Source organism: Lactuca sativa, chromosome 4 (assembly GCF_002870075.4).
Source record: "Lactuca sativa cultivar Salinas chromosome 4, Lsat_Salinas_v11, whole genome shotgun sequence".
In the NCBI taxonomy this organism is placed as follows: Eukaryota; Viridiplantae; Streptophyta; class Magnoliopsida; order Asterales; family Asteraceae; genus Lactuca; species Lactuca sativa.
In genome coordinates, this window is record NC_056626.2 from 307,996,239 (window position 1) to 308,013,293 (window position 17,055).

General features: G+C 35.3%; 1 protein-coding gene across 2 annotated transcripts; it reads right to left on the bottom strand.

The window, feature by feature from the left end:
- Positions 1 to 1,916: 1,916 nt before the first annotated feature.
- LOC111891370 (serine/threonine-protein kinase TOR) lies at positions 1,917 to 16,678 on the bottom strand. Of its 2 annotated transcripts, none has more exons than XM_023887416.3 (55): positions 16,255 to 16,678; positions 14,612 to 14,950; positions 14,438 to 14,512; positions 14,135 to 14,307; positions 13,935 to 14,033; positions 13,702 to 13,861; positions 13,474 to 13,617; positions 12,619 to 12,788; positions 12,324 to 12,528; positions 12,012 to 12,197; positions 11,779 to 11,931; positions 11,577 to 11,698; positions 11,383 to 11,482; positions 11,192 to 11,290; positions 10,979 to 11,109; positions 10,790 to 10,892; positions 10,525 to 10,707; positions 10,348 to 10,440; positions 10,112 to 10,246; positions 9,926 to 10,024; positions 9,695 to 9,857; positions 9,485 to 9,609; positions 9,338 to 9,390; positions 9,103 to 9,226; positions 8,833 to 9,009; positions 8,608 to 8,760; positions 8,392 to 8,544; positions 8,232 to 8,303; positions 8,023 to 8,157; positions 7,882 to 7,943; positions 7,701 to 7,798; positions 7,485 to 7,594; positions 7,216 to 7,389; positions 7,067 to 7,132; positions 6,918 to 6,986; positions 6,585 to 6,836; positions 6,372 to 6,500; positions 6,124 to 6,283; positions 5,807 to 6,021; positions 5,499 to 5,705; positions 5,299 to 5,412; positions 5,001 to 5,204; positions 4,830 to 4,910; positions 4,644 to 4,718; positions 4,466 to 4,532; positions 4,229 to 4,389; positions 3,944 to 4,117; positions 3,733 to 3,861; positions 3,531 to 3,614; positions 3,357 to 3,418; positions 3,171 to 3,243; positions 2,941 to 3,075; positions 2,672 to 2,845; positions 2,334 to 2,596; positions 1,917 to 2,222 (listed from the first exon to the last, which is right to left on the bottom strand). In XM_023887416.3, the coding sequence occupies exons 1-55, from the start codon at positions 16,372 to 16,374 to the stop codon at positions 2,204 to 2,206; spliced, it is 7,401 nt and encodes a 2,466-aa protein (XP_023743184.1). In that variant the 5' UTR covers positions 16,375 to 16,678; the 3' UTR covers positions 1,917 to 2,203. The 2 variants fall into 2 exon arrangements, with proteins under 2 accessions (XP_023743184.1, XP_052626570.1); XM_052770610.1 differs by having other exon boundaries at positions 4,466 to 4,528; positions 4,640 to 4,718.
- Between the last annotated feature and the right edge of the window lie 377 nt (positions 16,679 to 17,055).

Genomic DNA, 17,055 nt, shown 5'->3' on the forward strand with positions numbered 1-17,055 from the left:
AATTAGGGAGTTTTGCCTTATTTAAAAATAAATTTTTTTTGTGAAAATTAGACATTACACATAAACATTAACAGCCCCACACACTTCATCAATGATTGTCTCACGTAAAATGTCGTGAGAAAAGCCTAAAGAAAACATTCATAAGTATTGAATGTGTACAAAAACAAAAATGACTTATTTTGAAACAAAAAAAAAATATTAAGGACTAAATATGTACAAAATATTAAGGACTAAATGTGTAAAAAATGAGAAATATATTACCCTATTAAGTCATTTTTCCCGGCTAACCTGGAGTAACCACCAAAGGGCTTGTAGCCCAGCGGTATCAGGTGGTGTCCTCCCTCTTTGAGGTCGAGGGTTCAAGTCTCGTCGTGGACATAGGTGGAATAGGTGTTGTTAGTTTGGTAGTAGATTAGATTTGCCGGTTCAAAAAAAAACCTGGAGTAACCGGTCAAAAGACTGAATGTGTACAGTTTAATAAGTTGAAGGGGTAAATATAGACGAAAAAAAATTCAATGACCAAATATATACAAATCCAATAATATATTACCCTTTTAAGTCATTATCCCTTTGTGTCAAACCCAATGGATGGACATGACAGCCGCTAAATAAAATCATACTATTATTATAACTAGATAGCTATGGTGGTTATAGCTAAAAGGCTAAGTAGCAACCATTGTATTTTCAGTTAGATCATTTTTGTCACGTATGACACAACTGGACAAAATAAGCTGTACTATGTCAAAGGGACATAAATTGAAGAAGAAAAAAAAATCTACACAAGAATGTAAAGAGTTTAGTTCTCGTATGTGTAAAAGAAGAAAATACCCTAATCAACCTTGCCAAACAAAAATAAACCTAGAAAACTTGTAATGTTAAAATCCATGGAGGTGTTATATGGAAATGTAAAGCAGGTTCACTTGAACCCAATCCAACCCGATTATCAGCTCTATGTTAGCCTCTAATAGGTAACAGACCATAACGAATCATTTTATACATGATTTATATTTCACATTATGTTTTTGGGTAGAGGTGAACATCCAAACATCTTACCGGATTGGGCTAGTGACTGACCTAAAACCGGGTTTACTTTGGACTGGTTTAGGTTCATAAAGCCCGACAGATTTGGGATATTATGGTTTGATTTGGTTACCAAACCTTTTTTGGTCTTTTAGTGGACTTATAAGTTTTTAAGGGAACAGATATATTGCCATTTGAGGCCAATTTTGGCCCATTTTTGTTTACTATTTTGCCTCCTAATGTTGTGTATTCATTTAGTTTTGACACACTTCAAAAAAATTCCTTTATTCTTTCTTGTGTTCTAGCGTTCTACGTTTTTCATACTTTGGTCTTAATGTGTGTGGTAACTTTTAAATATTTTATATTTCATGTTACATATTCTCCTTTTTTTTTCTTAGGCGGCATCAAATCAATCTTATATTTGGGGGTTCTCATTGTCAGGGTGGGGGTGGGGGTGTCCTCGAATGTCGACAAAGTTGTCGAACTATTTCCATGCAGATAGTTTTAGTTGAAAAGTAGAGTAGGAGTTTCTTAGGTGTTTTACCTCACTAAGAAAACAAGTGTTGGCATACTTTTGCAATACAAAAGATCTCAACTTAGTAAAAGCCTTTGTGCATAATCTATATTAGAAAAGATAACATAAACACATAAACCTCGTGTTTTTTTAGATATTTTGAAAATCTGTTTTTGCCTAGCGTATAAGATTTCAAATGTCTTGAACATAATTTGGAATTTTGAAAATTGAGATAATGACTTCACTTAGAGAATAGAGATAGATGTCAACAATCGGATTAGTTGTTTGCCAACCAAAAACGTAGCCTTTTTATCTTTCATTTTATGTTTCAAATATTACCTTTTTATCTTTGTAACTACAAACATATTTCGCACCAATCATGTAAATGTAACTGTCCCAAAGATATGAAATTATTATTACCAACATAAACATTTAACTGAAATGAATTGGTGTTTAGGTTACTACTACCCCTCCCTAAAAAATCCCAAACTCGATCTATCGTTATATACATAGGATTGATTAAAATTACGATTAAGCCAAGCCCCCCACTTCACCTTACATGATGCTTCTATACATAAATTACAGGAGCCAAGACAAGACAAGACCTAATAAAGTTATGTACAGATGCACATCTTCCATATCTACAACATCCCAGTTTTTCTTTTCTTTTTACCAGAACGGACACCACCTGAAAATATCCAAATGAATTTTGTAAGGCTAAATTAAATGCAAGAAAAAAAAAATAAGTTAAATTTATTTGTGTGTTATATGGAAATGGAAATGGAAATAGAAATGATACCCAACGTAATTCTGGCACAAATTTTCATGAGAAGTGGCTTGTAAAATGAGCTTTTGAACTTGTAACTTAACAGATAAGCCATGATCCACTTCACGGGCATCACCGGAAGACAGTAAAGTAGCGCTGTCTGGTGCAGGCTGGAGGGTGGTGGTGGTTGGTGCGGTTGAAAAATCACGCCCCGTCAGTTTGTTGCTCATACGCGCCATAACCACCACTGCCCGCTCGTTCAGCACCTCGTTAGCATCACCAAGTTGATGCACAGCCTACACAAAACAAAATCAATCATAATTATTTATTTAGTTATTTCTCATTGGAAATTATTGAACAAAACAAATCACCTGTAAAAGCTCCCTTTCGCGAACACCACGTTGTGGTTGTTGCATATGATTTGGAGCGGCTTCTTCACTGTTTACAGCAGCTTGGGCATTTGTGGTGCTTGCTAGGGTTGACATTTGTGTCACTTCGTTGAAGTTGAAAAGACGCCAATTTATAAGTGGATCATGAACAAATGCCTGAAACCCAACTCAAAACAAACCACCATATCCATATCAATATATCATCATCATTATCAATCAAGAGAGAGAAAGAGAGAGGTAAATGGTAATACCTCCATCATAGCCATGACACTGTCTTTATTTGTTCGAAGAACTTGCATCACATTTTCACAAGTTGAGCGGAAATTCCCTTCAAGCCCACTAACTTCCATAGCTTTTACAAGCATTCTAGTCAAACGAAAAGGAACCTGCAAACACATACAGATACAGAGTTCAAGAGGTGGGTCCATGGATAAATGAGTAGGCAACAAAAAACAAATAAAATATTTTTCAAGGACTCTACTTTTTCAGGAAACTTCTCACGATTCATGGAAGCTTCAAAGCAATCCCCAAAATCAATATGCAAGATCTTCCCACTATACGTACAACAAAATTCAGATACTCATTAACAATATATCTAATACTTAATATTATTATATTATATTATAAAGTATTTATTTATGAGATAGATAGATAGATAGATAGATACCTGCCACGATGCAGCATAAGATTGCTGGGGTGCCGATCACCCAACCCAAGAAGGTAACCAACCTGTAATGTATGGAATAAGGTGGTAAATAATGGAATCAACTTTTTATGTTGAAAAAAAAAGGTTAATAAACTGTAACTAGTTAATTTATTATTTACAAAAAATCATACATACCATACTCATGACAGCCAAGCTTCTAGTATAATTAGTCCTCCTGTCCAACCACACTTCTGAAGTTCGACTTTTTAGCCAAAGCACCTTCAAGCATGCATTCAAAAGAAAAGTTTCAATTATGAATATTCCTGTTTCAATCTCAACAACATATGGATACATCATTATCATTATCATATATAGAAAGATGTGTGTGCATGCATACCCTTGCCAAGTCATTTCCTTCGGTATTATCAAGAGCATACTCAAACACCTCCACTTTAGCTACAAGTGGCAAGTGATCATAATCTGGAGCAAAACTAAGCATATATTTATGCTCTTGATTCAACGTGATCTACACAACAACCAATAAGAAGACATAATTTAATTAATATACAGCTAGAAAAGCAAGAGAGAGAGAGAGAGAGAGTAAAAACCTTTCGGGTATCCCTGTACTCTCGGATGAGTTGGTGGAGGGTGTCACAATTAGGGACCCACTCAATTAACCCACTGTTTGGAGACAAAGGAATGACCTCATATCGTTGAATGGAAAGATCTTTTTCTGCAGTCTTTCTCGAATTCTCCAGCAGAGTATTGACTAAACCAAACAGCTGATCATAGAACAAGTATTAATTAAGAAACTGTAACTCAGAATAGAAAGAAAAAGAAATTTAATGAAAAAGTCAAAAAAAAAAAAAAAAAAAAAAAAAAAAAAAAAAAACCTGCATGACACGTTCATCCTGGCGTAAATCTTCATGTCCTTTGAGCAAAAAAGCATAATCTTTCCCATCACTCCCATGAATTGTCAGTTTTCTGGGTCTCTGTTTAGATGTAATCACAACAAGCTGTGGTGCAAATGATGCAATTGTCACCACTGGTGAATCTGCAAATATAAATACGTATGTATAATTATATTACTCATCATTCAAAACATATATAATATAATATTATTATTATACCTGCACAATAAGTTCCAGGAACAGCAAGCTCTAAGTCGCGACACTCTACTAATTCTGGAGAAACTGACTGCATTTACACAAAAGGAAAACAATCAAACACCAACTTTGAGTATTCCTCCCTTCATATTGTAAAAAGAAGCCACAAAAAAAAAGTAAATGCATGAAATAAGTTACTTGCCTGCAGGTCTAGTGTTGTAAGAGATTGAAGCTGCTTATCTATCCTTCTAAAGACATGATAGTACAGATCCCAGGCCTTAAGAAAAAAAAAACACATACACATTTAAATGATGAAGATATGAGATTCTGTTATTCAAGATGATGCACTTAGAAAAATATTATAGAGATATAAAGATTCATTTTGTACCCGAGTAAGCTCAGCGTCTTTTCCAGTTCTCTTATATTCCATGCAACACTCATACGCCTCCAATAGCTCATGATGATATGTCTGAAATTTTATCAAGAGACACCAATCAGTATAATATTTTGACAACATGTGAATTCTGATAATATGATGTAAAAGAATATCTGAAGTGACCTGAATAAAAGCTTTCTCTTTTATGGTTGTGTTGTTTCTCATGGCACCTTCTTCAAGCATTTCATGCAATGGTTCTAAAACCTTAAGCATTCCCTCGATATTATGTTCACCAAAATACAACCGACTAGCTTCTTCAAGTGCCTCATGCCACATTTCATGCCAGAGAATTGCAACCCTAATCAACTCCTCTGATACAAGTTGTGCCTTCACATAAAACAAATCAAGTTGTCAGCTAAAAACCCTAAACCCTAAATTAATCAACAGTCATTGACTCGTTATTATTAAGTTATTATTTCACCTGATCAACCAACAGACCACTGTGCTGCCTCACTTTGTCAACCACTTCCTGAGCTGCAGCTTTACGCAGATTGCTTATTGATTTACAGGCGACAAGAAGAGGGTACATAAGAGCCTGAAATGGATTTTAAAACAGGTAAGTCTACATGATGTTTTATCATTTATGTTCTAAAAGGGTAAAAAAGGAAAAACAGAAGAGACCTGTGGATGGCTTTGTCCTATGCGAACGAGAAGAGATTGTATCAACTCTCTCACAGCATGATTATTTGAGTGGATTCTTGCAATGATCTGAGGCAAAACAACCAACCATGTGTTGATATTAACATGTGAAAATCCTCTTTGTAGTGCTGCCTGAACCTCAGCAGTAGCTCCATGGTTGAACCACAAAGTGAGAAGACGAAGGATGTCCTGAAAAAATCAGAAAAGTAATGAAACGGTAAACATTAAAGATATATAAAAAAAACAATGGACTTTCCTGATTCCAATATATGAAGTTTATAATGACTCACCTGCAAGCTATCATCTACACCCTTTGCATGTGCTGCACAGGCTATAGAATGAAAGTAGCCAGTGACTGCAGCCACTACGAATTGTGCAGCAAAATTAGGAAGGCCTCTCACTGTATAATGAGACATCACTGCTGTATTGAAAAGAGCCCATGTATGCCATGCTTTCGCCCACTTTGTGGCGCAATGAGTCGCATGCTTGAACGAGTTAAGAATTTCTAGAAAACATAATTTTTTTTTTTTTAAAAAAAACATCAGAACAGACTATAATCACATCATCTCATGTAAAAAAAAAAAAAGAACTCAAAATTTGTAACTACCTTGTATAGAATCATCATCAAGACCAGGGGAAAGAGCCCATTGCCATGCCCCGAGTTTCAGATATACACGTGCCATAAGTGATACATGTGGAACACCTCCAAAGCCAGTTGGTGTAGATACTTGAAGACCAGAAGAACTCGAAAGCTCTATTGCTAGATCCTATAAAAGAAGTAAAAAAGAATAAGCTGATTATAACTTATAAATTATAATTAATACAATTAGCTTAAGTGAAAATGATTAAACCTACATGCAGCCTAGCAAAAGCTTCTTTACGCTTTTGATCCTCCCCAAGTGACCACTGGTATTTTAAGTATGCAAGCACTACTTGTGGAGGCCCGTGGTATCTTACAGTTTCAGGAGTTGTTTCGGGGTCAAACTGTTCAAAATAGTAATGAATTACAGATTTGACATCTGAATATCTGATTTTTAGATTAAATAAACAAAAAAATTTAATACGTACCTGTAAGAGTTTAATCAAAGTGGATTTGGCTTGACTAATCCTACCGCTTTTTCGGCAAAGTGAAGCAAATTTCAACCAGGTTTCACTATCTTCTGTAGGAGGCAATACAAGTGACCTAACTACCAAAAGAGCTTGCCAAACCTCAACATTTCTTTTTGTGCCTTTAATGCGTTCATTCCACATGTTACGAATGAGTGATCTTCTCCCCTCAGCAACAGAGTTGCCAACTGGAAGAGTACAGTAATCGATGACCTGTCACAAACAAGAATAACATGATCCTTTAGAACACAAATTTCATTATATCAGCAAAAGGATTAAAGGAAATACGAATACCTCTTCTAACTCAGACAGCTGTTGAATACGGACCATATTGCTGTAGGCTCGTTCATAGCTCTCAAGAACCTACACATTTTAACATACTCAGCACACACAAGGATTTAGGGTTTGATGTTGGAAATTGGAAATTGGAAATGGAAACTAACCAAAGCAGCAAGCTCAGTTGCCAAACACTTCCTTGCTCTTTCGACATATTCGCGTGCTTCATCATACTGTAAAATTAAAAAAGGTTAAAAGATATCCTAAGCTCCAAACATACAATTACAAGTGAAGAAATCCAGGTTCCAAACAATACCTTTCCTCTACGAACTAAGAGAACAGCCCTGAAGAATGTCCCATTGCTGCCACCATCACCTGTGGCAGCGGTGTTCCCTAACACCCTGAGTTTAGTTTCATCACCATCATCCAGTTTAGATACATACTCAGCCATCTGATCCCACTCCCCCATGTTCCAAGCAGCATTAGCAGCCTAAGGCAAGGGACAAAATGGTAAATATTTTCACAAAAGAAATCAAAGATACTTGTGAGTTGAGGGAGAGAGATATATATAAATTATGAGCAGACCATTGGTGCCATTTCTAATCGAGCAGCTGGCTCAGCAGGTGTCCAATATTCTCTACATAGATTGTTAAGCTCTTCCCAACGAGCTAATGCAGCAAGACTCCTCATTCGACCTAATAATAATGAACAAACATTTTAATTGATTTAATTACCTTGCAATGATAATAAATATAAATATTATGATTTATGACACCATGGCATTGTATATTTGAATAATACCTAGTGTAGCATCTAAGATAAGATGTTGACTTGTTGCTTGAGCAGATTTTGCAGTGTATGCTTTAAGGGCATCATCCCACCGTTGCAGTTTTTCATACCTTGTATTTGGAAGCAACATAACCACTTTATAATTAGAGAAAATAAGAAAGTGTAAATGATTTTAGGGTCCCGGATAAAATACCATGATTCCTTCAGTTGTACATCCAAACGCTGTTGAGCATAGGTCAATATCCCAACTGCAGCCTAAATTAATATTAGAATATTAGCATATGAAAGGCCAAAGTAGTAGTAGAACGACAGTGGATATTATATATATACTCACCTCATGCTGATGTAACTGGTTATTAATATGAATGAGTGCTTCAACTACAGCAACAGGGTTGGCATCCATCTTCTTGGAAAGTGCACCTTCAAATTCCATCTCTTTATAATGCAAAGCCTTGGCAAATGCTCGACACTGCAACAAAAAAGATCATATAAACAAAACAATGCCTTGAAAATGAAAAGTTTATAGTTTGTAAGCCATCTCACCTTTTCAGCAAGAGCACCAAGGAGACGAATGTCAATGGGAAGGGGTTTCTCATCATGTTCCATGAACTCTGCCTGTTAAATACATGTTGCAAATTGATAATATGAAATCACAGAGTCTATAACTCTATATAGCTTATAAGCAACCGTTTTTTAGCCTTACCAAGTTAAGTAATGTTGCAAGAATTTCAGGGGGTATATTAGGGGAAGAAAATGCCATCTCTAAACTGCGAACAAGGGCTTTTTGACTAGACTCATGGAGTTGTGACCAACAGCTAACAAATCCTGCTGCAAACAGCTCTCGTCCAACAAATGGCTACAAAAAGAAACTAGGGTTACAATCGAATTTATAAAAGATAGTAAATTTTAAAAATGACACCTGTAACTGTGCCAGCCTGGCACATGTTCTTAGAGCTGGAGAAGGTGATTCCTTAAGTAATTCAATGCTGAAATGTCTCATCCACTCTGCCCAATCTTCTTTAGTGCTGCGTTGAGAAGCTTCTCCAGCAGCACGCAATCTAGCATCATTAACCTGTTGGAAAAAGTAAAACCATGATTACGTGATAAAATTTCGTGTTTAAATAATATATATATTTTTTAATACCTGATGAACTTTGGGTTGTTTGTGAACATCTTCATAAGGATCATTCTCCATATCACTTAAAGGATCACTAATAACCTCCACAGGAGGCTGTCTGATTGACTTTTGTGCTGCCACACTGGCAACAATTAAAGGTCTACGCCTTTGTAATCGTCCCTCAATCTCTTCAAATTCCTTGTGCTGAAAGTGAAATTTATGTAAAACATTTATATATTTCTAGAATGTAACACGTGATTTTTTGTAAGAAATTAAGTCATGATACAAAATACAAACCCGCAAGCGATGCTTTATGAGAAGTTTGTGAATTGATGGGATGAAAATGTTAAAGTCCTCGCCAAGAGCATGTGCCAAACAACAGAGTGCATCAACAGCATCCTTTCTAAGCTCATCGTTTTTTCTACATACATGAAAAATGTTTTAAAAGAAAATAAAATTAAAAGTGAAGAGGAAGAGGAAGAGGAATTCATGTTGGGAGAGTAACAAACTAACAATAACATTATTAACATACCCATCCAATACAAGCTTCAGGTGATGCACAAGTGTTGAAATGTGTCCTGTAACCTGATGAAAAGAAATTGATGGCGTTTAGTCAATATTTTATGATAAATATATTTATTACAAACCCAAAAAATAATAATAATAACAATTCATTAACCTGAACACGAGGGATTAATCTTATCAAGGTTTTTATAGCAGCACGCCTTATGTCAACAGAAGCATCCACTTTAAATAAACGTATGAGGGCAGGAAGAAGTAGATGCATATGTTCATCCAATGTTCCTGTAGACCAAAATTATATAACAATTAACAAATTAGTGAGACTAATTATTATAATTTCCACAATCACAATCACAATCACACTCACCACCAAAAACTTCCAAGGTGCGAAGAATATCACGGACATAAGTGTAATCATTACACCTTTCAGCATCACTCAGAACTTGAATACAACATGGAAGAATTATAGGAAGATATCTCCTGAATTCATCGTTCAGGGCCAGACAAAGTTGTTCAACTAGGTGCAGGATCTGATCAGAAAAGTCAAATTACATTATTGCCCTTTGTACAAAAGACAGATAGTAAAAGCACACTTTACCGGGGGTCCGTGAACAGGACGATTAGCTGCTGGGAGACTGAATGATGACCATAATTCTGATATTAAAGAAAGCAGCTCGGGTAGATACTTGCGAATGTGCTGGAATAGCAACCAAGAATGGTTAATGATGACGTGGCGTTTAAGGAAATAGTTTTTGTAATCGTACAAAGTCGAATACAATCCTACCTGGCGCACAATTGAAACGAGAGTTCCAAGCTTCCAAGTTATGAACTCCTTGAGAGTATCTTCACACGTACGAATTGTGTGAAAGAAGTCTGGTAAAACCTTTGGCAAGTAAGGCACACAGCCAAGACCCATTGACTAAAAAAAGATATTAGAAAAATCAATCAAGGGGAAAAAAATAAAAAAGAATCTACAATTATATAATATATATGTATTATGTGTTCTTAAAGTCAACGAACCTTGAAAATAAACATGAGAGATCCAACGACTTTTTGATGATAACTAGAAAGAGAAGGGTCTCTAAGTATCCGAATTAAAGAATTGATAGCAACCTGCAAAAGTAATAAATGTGAATTAGACTAAAGGAGTAAAGGTACGACTCCTTTTTTATTTTTATTTTTTGGTAAAAAACTTACAGTTGAGAAATAATCTTCTGATGTTGCAAATGATGGCCAAAGATCCATTGGCAACTCATCACTAGACTGGATATGTGGGCCCGCATCATTGGTTGTACGGGTCCCATCACCAAGAGGTCCTTGTAAGCTTTGTTGATTGCGCTTATGAACATGAGGATCCAAAGCACCCATTATTCCAAGAACCTAATCATTCATTGTTAACACACATTTTTTTCAGCATAAATCTATTTACATAAGTATAACTACAAAAGGGTCAAAAACATACCTTAAGAACTTCCCGCCTTGTAGACCATGCCAGCTCACCATTCAACAATTTTAACAGTAAGCCCAGCAACTGTGGGTACTCATTATATGGAGCTATCACATAACTACAAACAAAAACCAACCAATTTTTGTAAAAAGGGTAAAATACATTGCAGTGTCACTTGTAATATTGATAAAGATGAATACATACCCTGTGCTCTGTACAACCTGACCAAGAGTTGCAACAGCAACCTCACGTTTAGAAGCAGCAGCTCCATCCAGTAAAGCTTCAACAATTCTTGGCATAAGTTCAGGGATATATTCTCTCATAGCAAAACCACCCTACACATTTACAAATGAGACTCAGCAAATCAAACATTTTACACTTAAGAGAACAAAAAAAAAGAATGTAACAATCTCCTACCACTCTAGCAAGATCTCCCACAGTTACAAGCACACCGCTAATGATGCCATTGTTTGCATTCACTCCTGCTGTTCCTTCACATAGTTTAGCCAAAAGCGCCTGAAATATGCCACGTCAGCTTATAGAATAAATAAATATGCAAAAATATATATATATATATGAAAGGTTTGTAAATAGTAAGAGTGTAAGACCTTGTGTATTGGAGCAATATATGGAAGTATAAGTCGTTCACAGCTGCGAATTAAGCAACCTAACAGCTTTGCACTTTCTTCTCGGCATTTGCTATCAGCACTGTTTAAAAAATAAGAGCAATAAAAAGAAGGTCTTTAAATAATATATTATTAAACATTTAAAAGTTGGTGACAAGACAATTGAGTTCTCTCACCTTTGTGCAAGATATGTTAACAACTGAATAAGGTGACGCCGAAGTGCTGGAAAAACATATGCAGGGTTTTTTTCAGATAATCTACCAGCCACTGATATTGCATACTTTCGAACTTGAAGATCCTACCACATATACAGATATAAAAAATAAATAAATAAAGTTAATATCATTCTCATTTTGAATTAGTTAATTTGAAATGTACCTCATCATTTAGAGCAGCAAATATGGCAGTCAAGCTATCAGCTTGAGCTAGAAAGTCATCAAATCCTCCATTTCCATGGAGGGATGAGAAGATTGAGTTCCTCACAGTGACATCAGCATCTGCTACAGCTGCAATAAGAAGCTTCTCCACAATCTGCAGTGAGAGAATTTACCATTTAATATGTAATAAAGAGAATAAAAATATTTAATGGAGAATATAGAAACTAATGAAACCTCTTCTATAAGACGTCTTCTTTTGCCTCCAGCTCGACTGGATCTACTGGGATTGAAGGTGGTAATTGAGAAAGAATTTACAACTAATTTACAGCAGCAAAGAGCAGCATCTTTCCTTGTGGCTCCATCATCATCCTCCAAATAAACTACAACCGATTCTCTTGCAAATTCAAGAAGATCATGACCCTACATGCATGAAATTGTAATGATAAATAACAGAAAATTGAATAAACTACTCTTTTTGTCCCTGTGCATAGCTGATTTTTGTAATTCTTACAACTAATTTGTGAATTATACAAATCTTGAATGCACCTTGAAATTGAATCGTGCAAGTGTTTGTAATGCAAGCTGCTCCAAAGCAGATCCAGTAAGTTCTGACATTTGTTGCATGTTGTTAGCTATGTTTGCTCTACTTGGAGTTGCAGATGCCCCTGTGTGGGTATTTTGGGGTTTTGAAAGAACTACTGAAATGCTTTCAAGCAACCGATCTTGGATGGTAGGCAGCAATGATGGAATGCTGAGAGCATTAGAGTCACATTGTTATGATTATCTGTCAGAACCTCATCAAAATTACAATAATACCCTCTTGAAGTTGAAACTGGTATACCTGATGGTAATCTGCTCAAGTGATTCCACTAGTACCGAAGAAAGACCAGCTGAAAACATGGCGTCCAAAAGACTGCAGACATGAGTTTCCATGGCGGGACCCATGGCTTTTGCTATGTTTCCAACACAAGCTAATGCCTCAAGAGAGGGTCTTCCTCTACGAGGGGCAATCTGTAATTTCACCAAGTATCAATATATTTTGCTTTTGGAATTTCCAAACAGAGAAAAAGAATGCTTAAAACTGGTCAGTTAAAGAGCATCCACAATAGGAAAGCTTTTTTGTAGAAATCTCTACCATAGTAAAGCTTATTTACCAATTTCAATTTATAAATATAACTGAAATCAAACATAAATAACTATGTAGTTTCTCATTATAGACAAGAAAATTAGTACATACAAATTTTAATTTGAATCTAATTATTCTTATAGTAAAAATACATATACTTGGGAGTTGGGATAAAATTAAACTAAATAGAGAGTGTATCTTTTACTACAGAACAACAAATAAAAATACATTTTATATATTTCTAAAAGTTACCAAACTTGTACCTTTTTCTTTTTTATATTTTTGTTAAAATTAAAGATTATAAAATACTTTAAACACCTATTTTACATTATATTAAACAAAATAACAATTCATAAACTAGAATAATAATAAAAGATAAAAAGAAATACAAAAAAGCTCATGTCAAGCTTGTAAATTTACAAGCCAAATGAGAAAGCTATGCAATTGAAAAAGCTGTTGTTTGACTTTCATGAGCTATTTGACCGAAATAAGTATAATTAAAGTAGATGCTCTAAGGGAAGCAACCAACCAGACAAATAAAATAATTTTAAAAAAAAAAAAAAAACATACTGCTTCACGTAGATGAGTTGTTATTGTCGGCAAATAGTGGACTAGTTCGCCATCCAAAGCACCAGCCATCTCCCCAAGAGCTATAAATCCACTGGCACGTTCAGTTGGTATCTTCAGAACAGCAAGAATATGATTCATGCATATCTGTTTGTTTACCAAAGATAAAGATTAAATTCTTTCTTCAAAAAAAACAATATAACAATAATTTTGAGAAAAGATTTGACTAACTGTAAGATAATTTGTCACGAATCGATCACGTAGAAAATGTGCAATCCGAGGAAGCAAAGAAGTTATACTGAGACGAACAAGTGGATTCCTATGTTCTAGATATCTAAGAACAATTTCTGCAACCTCTCTGTATCTTGACATCATGAATTCACCTGTATTTCTGTTTCATGGAAAAAGTTTAGGGTTTGTTAACTTAATCCATCTTTTTCACAATATTTGTCAACCAAACCAACCTCAAGAGTTCACCAACTGCAAGAAGAGAACCATGTATACTATGTACAGAAGCATTCTTCCCTAATCCATCTTGTGTAGCCTCAAACATACGATAATACCTATCAACATCAACATATGTTAATAGATAGATCATAAAATAAGGATTTGAAAAGATTTGAAGACTTTGTAATTTGTAAATGCACTAAGCTAGTCTACTAACCACTGCACACGCCAACGTGTCTCTCGTTTTTCAATAACACGAAGGCAAGCACGCAATGCCTCAACTGCCCTTTCCCTAACAGCTAATGTTGGATCCCTCAATGCCACCCAAATAGCATCCACAAATTCAGGCACGTGAACATTGAAAACTGTAGAAGCATTCTCAGCCATTTCCTGATAGAATATGCAAATAAGACACATATGATCATCAAAACTAGCATTAGCATACTTTAACCTTACTTTCACAATTCACAAAATATTGTAACAAAAAATACAGTTTTTGGGTTAAAAAGCAATGTGATACCTTTAAGATTAGGACAGCAGCAAAGCGGCGATACTCAACTCTATCACCACCAAGCCATTTTAAGGCATTTTTAACCTGTGATGATAATATGATACAAGTACTAAAGCTATTACAAGTGAAATTTAAAAATGAAAAATGTAATTGAAGAAGGATAGGGGATTAGGGGGTACACACCTGGCATTCCACCTCATCAGCAGTCATGGCTCCACCAGCTCTGGCTAAATGGCCAAGAACTTTACTAGCAAGGATTAAAATTTCTGGGTCCCGTTTTGTATCGAATACAATACGCATGTAATTAGAAAACTTGGAAACTTTTGTCCCACTTTCCCCAAGTCTCAAGTCTATCAATTCATCAGTAGCTCTTAAAGCTCCTAAATTGTCAGCAACATCATTGCTTTCTAGAAGACTAGTGATTCGATCATATAATTGGTCCATGAAACGAGAAAAGGCTTCTCCACTAAGAGCACGTGCTTCTTCTTCAACATGTCTTCTTAAAGCAAAAGCAGAACCATCCTGTCATTGAACAATATCAAGATATTAAGTACCCAATATGCTAAAAACCTTGAAAATGTAAATTAACTATCTCTCTCTTGAAAAGCATCTTCATTGGTGAATAATAGTGAAGCTACATTTATTGGCCTAAGCACATGTTGAATTGACTTGTCAAAAACAATTATTAGTTTGGGTTTCTTCAACAACACTTGTTCGCAATTATTATGTCGTCATTTGTTAAAAACATTAATTACCATGTTCGGATTTCGGTGTACAGCATGCATTGAACTCTTTTACACTTTAAGATAAAATTTGAATTGAAAGAAGGACATCATAAATGCTAGTCTAAAATAAGAAAAGCAGATGATTCAAAACCGCTAAAGAGTCTACTAGGCAAAATACCAAATAAGATCTCTATTCTCCCTTGCTCATTGTTCGAAACAAATGCATAACTTCATATATTCTAACTTTTTAATGCTTACTTATCAGTTATCCAACTCAAGCATTAACTTTCTTACAGAAAAGGAAAATTGTGTCGTAAAATAAATGTATAACTTTGCAGTTTACACTTGTTAATCAAGACTACAAACTAAGCAACTTTTTAGTTTTCATGTCACAAGTTGATTATCCTTGATACACCCATTTAGCTCTTTAGCTGCAAAATAACATTTCTAGCATACTAAATAATCTTCAAATGGCATAATACAAGATAAGGCATTATCCTACCAACATTGTTTGAATCAACAAAACAGCAACAGATTTTTAGATAATTGGTGAACTTTGGTTCACAACGGTAACATTTAAGCTCTTTTCCAAATCTGTTAATCCAAAGCATTGATAAATTGAATATTATCAAGGTCACATTCGCATTTCAGCTAGTTATGCTAAATAAATGTCCAACACCCAAATTTGTTTGCCCCACCTGTTATATAAATTTTCTCAATCATTGTAAACCTAGATCAGAAAACCAAGATGATACTCGATTCTAAGTCCCATTGCAGGATCCACCCAGCCCCATAACTAAGTCCACTCTCAAATTTAAATTGTGAAACCTAGCACTTGAGAGATTCAAATTACATTGATCTTTTTATTAATGTAGCCTCAATCCCCTTGCAATGTAGTAATGTTTACACTTCAATGCGATTACTTAGTAATTTTCTTGTAAATCAAAACAATTCAAGCTAAAAATGACTCGTTTGTTCTTAAAGTCGAAATTGGATTCGCAATCGGGGTCGGAGAGTGAAAATTAATCAACAGAAAACAACCAAATCCACAGACACGTATAAGAACAATTCGAGAAAATGAAAGCAAACTGTTTGATTAACCTTTGGGGCGCCTCTAGTACAAAGGTCGGCAAGGACTCTGTTAAGGGTTTCGATGTTCCCGGCAGCTGCTGCTGTGGTGGCCGGACCGCCAAAGCGGTATGATTGCGCAGGAGCTGCCATCTCTTCACTGATAGTCTCAGTACTACCCCAAAACCCTAACCCCAACCTTGCGAAGAAGGGGGAAGTTTCTAGGGTGGGCAAACAATTGCCCACCTTGATTGATTTATTTACACAAAAATTCGAAGATTATTGGCGAATAGCGTTCTCCGATGACTGAATTTAGCTTGATCGGAGATCGAAGACGATTTTCTTCACCAAATTCATAGGGTTTTCGAAGTGTTCAGTGTCTAGAGAAGGTAGTAGGGGGTGGTGATGCGACAAAATGTTACAGGCAAAAACCCTATTTTTCCTCTCAGAAATCTGAGTTAATGTTGATCGTCATTAAATTTAGTCAAACTTTATATTTTTTATCAATTCACCCTCGAATATTTGTCACTTGAAATAACTACTTATGATTTAAATGCCGTTAGATAAATTAATAAATATTAATAAATAAAAATTTATGAGTTAAAATATTTGGAATAATTAATGACCAAAAAACAATACAAATTTACCTATCCAACTAGAAATTAACCATTTTTAAGGAGAATGAGTCATTCCTTTCCAACCCACGAAACTCACTGTCCCATTAGTTTTTCTTTTTCATTTTTCTTCATCTTTCCAACCCACAACACGCAGAAACTTATCTTTTCAACTCATTCAATTCAAAAAATACAAAACAATCAAGGTAAAATCTTAATT